The sequence below is a fragment of the Callorhinchus milii genome, unplaced genomic scaffold (genome assembly GCF_018977255.1).
Source record: "Callorhinchus milii isolate IMCB2004 unplaced genomic scaffold, IMCB_Cmil_1.0 Scaffold8, whole genome shotgun sequence".
Classification (NCBI taxonomy): Eukaryota; Metazoa; Chordata; class Chondrichthyes; order Chimaeriformes; family Callorhinchidae; genus Callorhinchus; species Callorhinchus milii.
Window position 1 is genome coordinate 7960834 of NW_024704749.1, and position 10860 is coordinate 7971693.

The window sequence follows — 10860 nt, forward strand, 5'->3', positions numbered from 1 at the left end:
GTCACTGTGATAGGCTGGTGCGGGGCAGCCATTTTGCACATGATAAAAGCCGTCAGAATACAACAACAACAAAATTACATTTGTACAGCGTCTTTCACATCGGGAGGTCGTCCCAAGGCGCTGGACAGACAAAGTTTCAGACCCGAACTGGGTTTTGGGATCGAGGAGGATGGAGGGCAGGGGGGCCAAGCAGGGAAATCAAAAGCACGGTCAAAGGGGTCTTGTGATGGGTCTTGAAGGAGGCAACGGAGGGGGCGAGGCGTAGGGACTGCGGGCTGGAGTTACAGAGGGAGACAGGTTTGAAGGTGTGGAGGGAGGGATGGGTATGGGCCGGGGTGGGAAGGGGAGATGGGGAGGGCGTAGTAGACGGAAGGGCAGAGGCAGCTGAGCGGATCTCCTCAATTTTGGATTCGAAGAAGTCCAGCATCGCCTCACAGTTGGCATTGGAGGTGAGAATGGGCAAGGAGAGAGGGGGAGGAGCTGGTTGGTGATGGAGAAGAGGAGGCTGGGGTTGTCCTTGGCCTCCAAGTGTGTCTTGGAATAGAACGACAATTTAGTGGAGGTGTGGAGAGGTAGGATTTGATAAGGTCCAGCCAGATCGGTCCAGCCCGATGGAGCGTTAAGTTTGATTTAAGCCTGGTGCGTTCAGCGGCACCAATAGTTAAATTGGTTTGGTTCGTGGGATGTGTGAATTTTTGCTCAACATTTGACTTTATAGAAAAAAGGCAACTTTGACAATGTTGGTTCAATTTATGGCCTGGTGGCTCAGTGTCTCCACTACCCTTTGTGTGAGGAAACATGTTATGTAACTTGGGAATTGAAACCACCTGTCAAACAGCACCATGGAGGCTATTGACTCATTTGCTTACTGTTTCATATAACATAAGGCTATAGACACGCAGAGTGGGGAAGAGCAAGGAATTAAGATGTATGACCTTACAGGAGGAGCAAACACTACAAATGCACAGAAAACAACTCTGTGAAGGGCTTAGATGTTTTTACTTCATAAGGTGCTACAGCAAAAAGTGAGGATTATTATAATGGGTCAAATCATTTGCATATAATAATATAATAATCTATTTATGCGGATGACACCCATCCCTTTCTGTGCCTCCACACTCAACTCCAGGACCATTGCTGTCCTGGTGGATTGTCTGTTGGACATCAAGTCCTGGATGATGTAACTTTTTCCTATTGATCGTCGATAAGACCGAGGCCCTCCTGCTTGGTTCCTGTCGGCGACTCCTCAGCTCAGGCGCTGATAGCATCAATATTCATGGGTGCAATTTGTTGTTGCTGCTGCTGTTTGCGATGGTTAGGACGTTTATTGAGAGAGAGATCAGTGGTTGTCAAACACTAACCACACTGTAATATTCCACTTCTGGTCCTGTCTACAATGATGAAGCTGTATTTCCAGCAGCTGTAAGACATTGTTCTTCCCTGCTGGCCCCTGGGCTGCTTGCACACTGTTTGTGGGGTCCTGAAGCTTAGTGGTTAAAGTACTTGCCTCGCAAGTGAGCAGGTTTGATCCCCGGGCAGGGCAAAATGTTGGGCGAGTTTCCTTACTCCACACGCCTCTGTTTACTCATTCGCTTATTAGATGTGATGAATGCCCGGAAGGCAGTCTCTGTGACACTTGGGAAATGAGAAGTAGATTTCAGCCAGTGTCATGGTCCAAAATCCCCCAGAGAAATGGATTATTCGCTTTGTGGTTGTTCGTGGCACTTTGCTGCCCGCCTCCCTCTCTCCTCCCGCCTTCTCTCTCCACCGCCCCTTCTCTCGCTTTCTCTCTCTCTGTCTGCAAATACACAATCACTACACTTCACAGTATTTGGCTGTGAAGCTCTTTGAGACACAGGCGCCGTATTGGGCATGAGGATTATTATTATTATTACTGGTGGTTTAAGCGTGGGTTACTGTTTTAATTGCGCCTCTGATTGTGTGGAGGGCACAGGACCAGATAATTGCATAATTGTTTGCGTGCACTTGGAAAACCTCTCTTACAAAGCAATCAGTTATTTATAACTTTGTCCTAACTTTAGCCAACTTTGATCTTGCATGTTTGCTGAGGACTGTGTGCTGGCAGGTCACATCGCAGATGTGTTTTCTCTAACCCTGTGTAGCTGTAGTATTATAGTAGTATCAGAACTCTGGACCATTGCTGTGCTGCTCATTTACAATCCAAGCCGTATTGTGGCTCCTCCCATGATCTATGTTGCAAGATCTGACCTGTATAACTGTTCAGTCAGACGGGGTGCAGTGAGCTGTGTAAGGAAGCTTGTACAGTGCAGCAATGAATAACACAACCATCAACTGTAGAATCGCTGACATCCCGTCCATTTATAATGCACCGGCCATCATCATCACCTCCAGCCTGGGCTTAGTGGCCAACGTGCTGGCTTTGTGGATCTTCTGCTTTTACATCAAGTCCTGGAAGCCCAACACTGTCTTCTCCCTGAACCTGGCCATCGCAGACCTGATGCTCGCTGTGTTCTGCTTGCCGTTCCGGGCAGACTACTTTGTGCGTGGGAAGAATTGGGTGTTTGGTGACGCGATGTGCCGCATTAATCTGTTCCTGTTTTCTCTGAATCGCGCCGCGAGTATCGCCTTCCTGATGGTGATGGCGATGAACCGTTACTTCAAAGTCATGCACCCTTACCACAGGGTCAGCAAGATCTCGGTGCTGTGTGCTGTGAAGGTGTCTTGCCTAATGTGGGCGGAGAGCGTGGCCATTACTGCCTACCTCCTGGCCGAACGTCACGACTTCAAATACAACAAGAAGACCCTCTGCGAGACCTTGGACATGGACAACTCACAGGACACAGCATCCGTCATCTGGCACAATGTGGTCTTTATCTTCTTTAAATTCACCCTGCCCACCTGTGTCCTCCTCTTTTCCACCCTAAGCATCGTCTTCAAGCTCAGGCAGATGAGCCCCGAGCTGAGACACAAGTACAGGAAGACCATCAAGCTCCTTGCTGCTGTGGCGATCGTCTTTGTCTTATGTTTCTTGCCGACCAGTGTGACGCTGATAGCCGTGGTTGTCCACAGAAGGACCAAGGATCTCAACTGCAGGAGGTATACAATTTCGGTCCAAGTGTTTTACAACACTCTCTTCGTCACCTACTTCAACATCGTGCTGGATCCCATTGTTTACTACTTCTCCAGCTCGATGTTTCAGACCGCCTTCAGGAGGGCGCTCAACACCTGCCGCTCGGGGGCAGCCACCGACACCGAGGCTCCTTCCCAGGAGGGAGAGCTTGAGGACAAGCCGATGAAACGGAGTCCAGTTGACTGCCAAACCACCGAAACATTCAGTGACTGAGTGAAGCCAAGGGGAGGTCGGGAACTATGATGTGGGTTGGGACATCACAGGTGGGATTGTTGTGGAGCGCAGTGGCTCGGTTTCTGGAGGCAATTTGCAGCAGCAAAGTCCACAAACAAGGATGAAATAATTGACTGATTTTCTCTGAAGCCAGGACTCAGCAGGAGAAGCTCCCTTCTCTTTTTCAACACTGTCCCTGGATTTTCAACATCCTCTTGAACAGGTAGACATGCGTTGTGATGTCTTAAGGAGTATACTGTAAAAGGTACTGACTGTATTTTGTGGGCGAAACACGGCAGCCAGTTACACACAGCAGTATCCCAGTCGTGGATTGAGTGACCAAATTTTTTTTCTGGAGGGATAGCGATCCACCAATTGACTAACAATCCGGTTCCTACTTACTGTTAGGTAAACAGGCGTGTGGAGTTAGGGAACTTGCCTAAGATCTGACCCAGCCCTGGGTCCTCTCGCTTGCAATGCGAGTGCTTTGCTAGAGGATGTAATATAAATCGCTCGAAATGAAGGGTGTGTTTGTAAACTTCTTTATTTGTCAATCCAAACACTCAAAAATCCACCACTCTAAGCAATACAGTTTGTCCCATTCGCAGTATATTTGGGGACGAAACTCAGCAGCCAATTGCACACTATAGGATCCCACAAACCGTCATGAATTGAATTGACCAATTTTATTTTTTTTAATTTTGTTTTCTTGAGGGATTATTATCAGGAGTGTGGAGTAAGGAAACTTACCCAAGGTTTGTTGTTTTAATAGGGTTCCACTGTACATGGAGCCATTTGTTGGTTCCAAGTCGGGGATAATTTCTGTAAAAAGCGATGAGAAAACTGCCTTATTTACTATCTTAGCTTCAATTTATTAAACATCCCAACACGTTTTGGTGAAATTCTTCCCCCATCACACACACACACACACACAGGCAGTGGAGGGAACCACTGCAGCTCTCTGTCTAACACCGAAGCTGCAAACAGAAGACAACAAATTACACTTACACTTACACAACGCCTTTCACATTGGGAGGACGTCCCGAGACACTGGACAATCAAGGACTTGCACCTGAGCTGGGGGTTGGGATCAGGAGGGTGGAGGGTAGGGAGGATGGGGATTGGAGGGTGACCGAAGGCAGGCTGTTGCGGTCCATGTCCGGGTTAGTACAGTCATTTTGGGGGATTTCTCCCCCAGAAAGCGATCCATCAATCAACTAACAATCCTGCTTGTCGTTGATCTTGGAGTGTTGCCAGTGTTTTGTATATGACAAATACAGACAACCTGAAGCTTTGCGGGTGTACAGCTTTTGTATATTTCATTCAAATGTGTGACTAAACATGTACTCAAAACGATTTACGTTCTTGGAAATAAAAACCCTGAAACACACAATAAAATGTGGGCGAGTACCTTCAGCTATTTACGTAACAAATGGCAAAACGGATGTCGTACAAACCTTTATTTGTTTGGTTTATAAAAGCACGGACTGTAATGGAGAACTGACATTCTTTGCAGCATCTGAAAGTGGATCGTGGGGAAAAACTGCTGAGGGTAGTGACTGTTTTTTTTATTGGAGTCATAGTAACTGTCCCACATACGGCCTCTTGAACTGGAGAAATGTCAGCCAGGGCACTAGGGGAGTCTTTGATAGAGGTGAATGAATGTCGGCAGGGGTGCGTGGGGTGGAGGAGCTCTCATAGCCAACACACGTACACATACACACACACACAAATACACACAGGGAGCGGAAGGAGCTACTGCAACTCGCTGTCTAACACTGAAGCTATCAGACAGTTATAACCGGGTTGGTTCCTAATGAGATGAAGGGTTTCCTGCTGGCACAGATCAGGCGCAGGTTGGTGAGAGCCAAGGCTTGGTGGTCCCCAGAGAATGGACCTCCGAGAGTCTAAACTGCATAACTTGCCATTGAGAGTACTGGCTAAGGAAGTCAAAAATGAAGTCGAATGAAGTCAAAAAGCCCCGTTTTGTCAATCAGCACAGTACTAACATGGTGGGTGAACTCTGTGCTCACCTCCTATCTGCTAATTAAAACTCGTCAGGTTATCATTTTCCAGATACAATATAAAGACCATCAAAGGTGACAACTCAAAAGAGCGGTGGAGAGAGAGGCTCGTGTCATATATAGTCAGCAGCTAAATAGTCGCTAATTACTGCGATAGTTTATTGTTTCAAGAAAAGTAGACTGTAAAAAGCCATTGACTTTAGTTCTTTGACATTGCGTGTAGATTAATGCTGAGCTGAGGGAGTTTTGTTGGGAGTGGTGGGGGGGGGGGGTGATTGTGTCTCTTGCTCTTTGTCAAAAAAAAATTTGTTTTCATGTTCTTGCCAATAAAAATGCAGAAGAGAATATGGGATGGAAGTTACAAAACTGATATATTAAAAAAAGTGAGTGTGCGCGATGGCTTTGGGTGTGTCTGTGGAGGGCTGAGAGAGGAGGAATTTTGTGCAATCACCAGTTTTGTAACTTTCACCTCATCTTTACTTCTGCATTTTAATTTTTACTTTACTTTACTTCTGCATTTTGTATTGACAAGAACTTCAATCAGCAGCCCTTCTTATTTCATCAGAAAAATGCACCTTATCATATTGAAATATCTTGAAAGCGCTGTGCAGGCAGTCACTGTCACTGTGATAGGCTGGTGCGGGGCAGCCATTTTGCACATGATAAAAGCCGTCAGAATACAACAACAACAAAATTACATTTGTACAGCGTCTTTCACATCGGGAGGTCGTCCCAAGGCGCTGGACAGACAAAGTTTCAGACCCGAACTGGGGATTGGGATCAGGGATGATGTAGGGCTGGGGGGGCTGCAAGGAAATCAAAAGCACGGTCAAAGAGGAGGGGGAGGAGCAAGACCATGGAGGGCTTTGAAGGTGAGGACCAGGATCTTGAACTGTCTCCTCTGTGTGAAGGGAATCCAGTGGAGCCTGGCAAGGATGGGGGTGATAGGGTCAAGGATCCTGATGCGGGAGAGGAGATGGGGTGCAGAGTTCTGGATGACCTGCAGCCTATGGAGGGAGGAGTTTGGGAGGCTGACCAGCAAGGAGGTGCCTAGTCAAGCCTTGATGTAATGAAGGTTTCGGCAGCCTGTGGTGTAAGACAGTGGTGGAGCCGGGCGATGTTACGGAGGTGGGGGAAGGCAGAGCAGGTCATGGCACAGATGTGGTCTAGAAAGGATAGTTGAGGGTCAAACAAGACGCCAAGGTTCCGTACTGGCTTAGTAAGTTGTAGTGTGCATTCACGGATGGTGATGCTGTCAGGGCCTGAGGTGTGGAGGCGCTGACTGGAGCCGATCAGGAGAGCTTCGGTCTTGTTGACGTTCAACTGAAGAAAATTAGTTCTTATCCAGGACTTGACGTCTGACAGACACTTTGTCAGGACAGCAGTGATCCTTGAGTTAAGGGTGGAGGCAGACCGATAGAGTTGGGTATCATCTGCATACATGTGGAAGTTGACCCCATGTCCGCAGATGATGTCACCAAGAGGGAGCATATAGATATTGAAGACAAGGGAACCAAAGACAGAGCCCTGAGGAACACCGCACGGGGGATAGAGGAGAAACCTTTTCTAGAGATGAAGTGGAGGCGGTGTGAGAGGTACGGTCTGAACCAGTCAAGGATAGAGCCGTGAAGGTTGAAGTGAGAGGAGAGGCGGTGGTTGATGTTCCAGTGATCGATGATGTCGAAGGCAGCAGAGGAGTCAAGGAGGACGAGGAGGCAGAGGGAGCCCTGATCGCAGATGGACAGAATGTCATTTGTCACCTTGACCACAGCTGTTTCTGTGCTGTGGGCGGCACGGAAAAGGATTGCAGGGGTTTGTGATGGGAGTGGCGAGAGAGGAAGGAGCGAAGCTGGGAAGCAACAACTCGTTCCAGGACTTTGGAGAGGAAAGGTAAGTTGGTGTTGGGGTGGTAGTTTGAAAGTAGAGATGGGTCCAGGGAGGGTCTTTTAAGGACAGGAGTGATAAAGGCAGTTTTTTTAATGTGGTGGGAACAGTACCAGTAGACAGAGAGAGGGTAATGATGTCTTTGAGTAGAGGGGCAAGGAGGTGGAGCTGGGAGGTAAGGAGAGTACGAGGGATGGAGTCCAGGGAGCAAGTAGTCGGTTTCTTGCAGGTTATAGTGGTGGTGAGAGAGGAGTGGGAGACAGGTTCAAAGGTGTGGAGGGAGGGATGGGTATGGGCCAGGGTGGGAAGAGGAGATGGGGAGGGTGTAGTAGACGGAAAGGTAGAGGTAGCCGAGCAGATCCCCTCGACTTTGGGTTTGAGGAAGTCCAGCATCGCCTCGCAGTTGGCATTGGAGGTGAGGATGGGCGAGGAGTGAGAGGGGGAGGAGCTGGTTGGTGATGGGGAAGAGGAGCCTGAGGTTGTCCTTGGCCTCCAAGATTGTCTTGGAATAGAACGACAATTTAGTGGAGGTGTGGGTGGAGAGGTAGGATTTGATAAGGTCCAGCCAAATCGGTCCAGCCCGATGGAGCGTTAAGTTCGATTTAAGCCTGGTGCGTTCAGAGGCACCAATTGTTTAATTGGTTTGGTTTGTGGGATGTGTGAACTTTTGCTCAACATTTGATTTTATACAAAAAAAGCAACTTTCACAATGTTGGTCTAGACTGGGAGCTCAAGTCCTAATGTTGGCTTGAACCAAACTGAGCGAAGAATGGCTGTCCAGGGGGAAGAGTAGAGATATCAAATGAATACAGTCCATTGACTCTGCTCTGCCAGTGTATTAGATCATGGCAGATCTTTCAGTCCCATCGCATTCTCTATGCCTTCCCTCTTCCACTTCATATTCTTGCATTCCAAGTGTCTGTCCATCTCTCTATTTACTATCCCAATTTATGGCCTGGTGGCTCAGTGCCTCCACTACCCTTTGTGTGAGGAAACATTTTATGTAACTTGGGACTTGGAACCAGCTGTCAAGCAGCGCCATAGAGGCTATTGACTCATTTGCTTACTGTTTCATATGACGAAAGGGTTACAACATGCAAAGTGGGGAAGAGCAAGGAATTGAGATGGATGTCGTTACAGGAGGAGCAAACACGACAAATGCACAGTCATTACACTGATCAGAGAAAATAATTCTGTGAAGGGCTTAGATGTTTTTACTTCATAATCTGCTATAGCCAAACATGAGGATTATTATAATGGGTCAAATCGTTTGCACATAATAATATAATGATAATATATTGATGCGGATGTCATCCAACTCTTTCTGTGCCTCCACACTCAACTCCAAGACCGTTGCTGTCCTGGTGGATTGTCTGTTGGACATCAAGTCCTGGATGATGTAACTTTTTCCTTTTGAACGTCGATAAGACCGAGGCCCTCCTGCTTGGTTCCTGTCGGCGACTCCTCAGCTCAGGCGCTGATAGCATCAATATTCATGGGTGCAATTTGTTGTTGCTGCTGCTGTTTGCAATGGTTAGGACGTTTATTGAGAGAGAGGTCAGTGGTTATCAAACACTAACCACACTGTAATATTCCTCTTCTGGTCCTGTCTACAATGATGAAGCTGTATTTCCAGCAGCTGTAAGACATTGTTCTTCCCTGCTGGCCCCTGGGCTGCTTGCACACTGTTTGTGGGGTCCTGAAGCTTAGTGGTTAAAGTACTTGCCTCGCAAGTGAGCAGGTTTGATCCCCGGGCAGGGCAAAATGTTGGGCGAGTTTCCTTACTCCACACGCCTCTGTTTACTCATTCGCTTATTAGATGTGATGAATGCCCGGAAGGCAGTCTCTGTGACACTTGGGAAATGAGAAGTAGATTTCAGCCAGTGTCATGGTCCAAAATCCCCCAGAGAAATGGATTATTCGCTTTGTGGTTGTTTGTGGCACTTCGCTGGTGCCCCTCCCTCTCTCCTCCCGCCTTCTCTCTCCACTCCTGTATCCCTCTCTCTCTCTGTCTGCAGATACACAGTCACTACACTTCACGGTATTTGGCTGGGAAGCTCTTCGAGACACGGGCCCCGTATTGGGCATGAGGATTATTATTATTAATATTACTGGTGGTTTAAACGTGGGTTAGAGTATTAATTGCACCTCTGCTTGTGTGGAGGGCACAGGACCAGATAATTGCATAATTGTTTGCTTGCGCTTGGAAAACGTCTCTTACAAAGCAATCAGTCACTTGTAACTTTGTCCTAACTTTAGCCAACTTTGATCTTGTATGTTTGCTGAGGACTGTTTTCAGAACTCTGCAGCTCGTGTACTGTCCCGCACCAGGCTTCGTGACCACATCACTCCCACCCTCGCTCGCCTCCACTGGCTCCCCATCCCCCAGAGGATCGATTTCAAGATCCTCATCCTCACCTACAAGGCCATTCACGGCCTCGCTCCCTCCTACCTCTCCGACCTACTATCCCCCTACCTACCTACCTACCCGTACCCTCCGTTCTTCTGGCTCCGGTCTGCTCCACATCCCCCGCCCCAACTGCCCTACCATCGGTGGCCGGGCCTTCAGCCTCTCAACCCCGAGGCTCTGGAACTCTATCCCCCAGTGCCTTCGCCTTCGCTTCCTCCCTTTCCTCCTTCAAGGCCGGTCTCAAGACCTTTCTCTTTGACCTTCAGCCTTCAGCTCCCCTCTCGACTCTCTACCCCCTCCTCGCTCCCTCCCTACCCTCCCCTCACCCTGACCATTTCCCCCCCAATGCTCGGGTCCTGACCCAACTGTACAGCGCCTTGGGACGCTCAACACCTGCCGCTCGGGGGCAGCCACCGACACCGAGGCTCCTTCCCAGGAGGGAGAGCTTGAGGACAAGCCAAGCAAACGGAGTCCAGTTGACTGCCAAACTACCGAAACGTTCAGTGCCTGAGTGAAGCCAAGGGGAGCTCGGGAACTATGATGTGGGTTGGAACATCACAGGTGGGATTGTTGTGGAGCGCAGTGGCTCGGTTTCTGGAGGCAATTTGCAGCAGCCACACAGCAAAGTCCCACAAACAAGGATGAAATAAGTGACTGATTTTCTCTGTCAGCCAGGACTCAGCAGAGAAGCTCCCTTCTCTTTTCCAACACTGTCCCTGGATCTTCAACATCCTCTTGAACAGGTAGACTTTGTTGGTAAGTTGTTTGCTCCCCAGGAGATATATGTATCTCAAACAGCTGATTTCAAGCACTCTGAGGCACTTCATCCATGAAAGGCTCCATGTAAATGCAAGTTGTTGTTGCGTTGACATGTTATGATCTGTCCAGCGCCTTGGGACATCCTCCCGTCGGGAAATGCACTGTACAAATGTAATCTTGTTGTTATTGTATGTGTGTGTCTGTTTCTCTCTGTATTTGCGGGTGTCTCTATGTGTCTCTCCTGTCTGAGTGTATGTGTTTTGAGTGTCTCTCCATGTTTGTGAGTGTCTGTGTGAATGTGTATGTTTTGAGTTTCAATGTCTATCCATTTGTCTCTCTCCTCTGTATGTGGTTGTGAGTGTCTCTATGTGAATGTCCGGGTCTGTATGTGTGTGTTTGAGTCTCTCTGTGTCTATGTATTTTGTTAAAGAAGCAATTTTTTTGTAATAATTGATATT

At 48.1% G+C, this 10860-nt stretch overlaps 1 protein-coding gene across 1 annotated transcript; it reads left to right on the top strand.

Annotated features, from left to right (window-relative positions):
- Positions 1 to 2014: 2014 nt before the first annotated feature.
- On the top strand, positions 2015 to 3616 carry LOC121849605 (hydroxycarboxylic acid receptor 3-like). Its single transcript, XM_042337841.1, has one exon. It carries the CDS (start codon positions 2294 to 2296, stop codon positions 3323 to 3325), a length of 1032 nt encoding a protein of 343 aa, XP_042193775.1. The 5' UTR covers positions 2015 to 2293; the 3' UTR covers positions 3326 to 3616.
- The last annotated feature ends 7244 nt before the right edge of the window (positions 3617 to 10860 follow it).

Bases quoted from the DNA above. Each gene is read 5' to 3' on its own strand.
- LOC121849605 (XM_042337841.1), top strand. From the start codon at position 2,294: ATGAATAACACAACCATCAACTGTAGAATCGCTGACATCCCGTCCATT.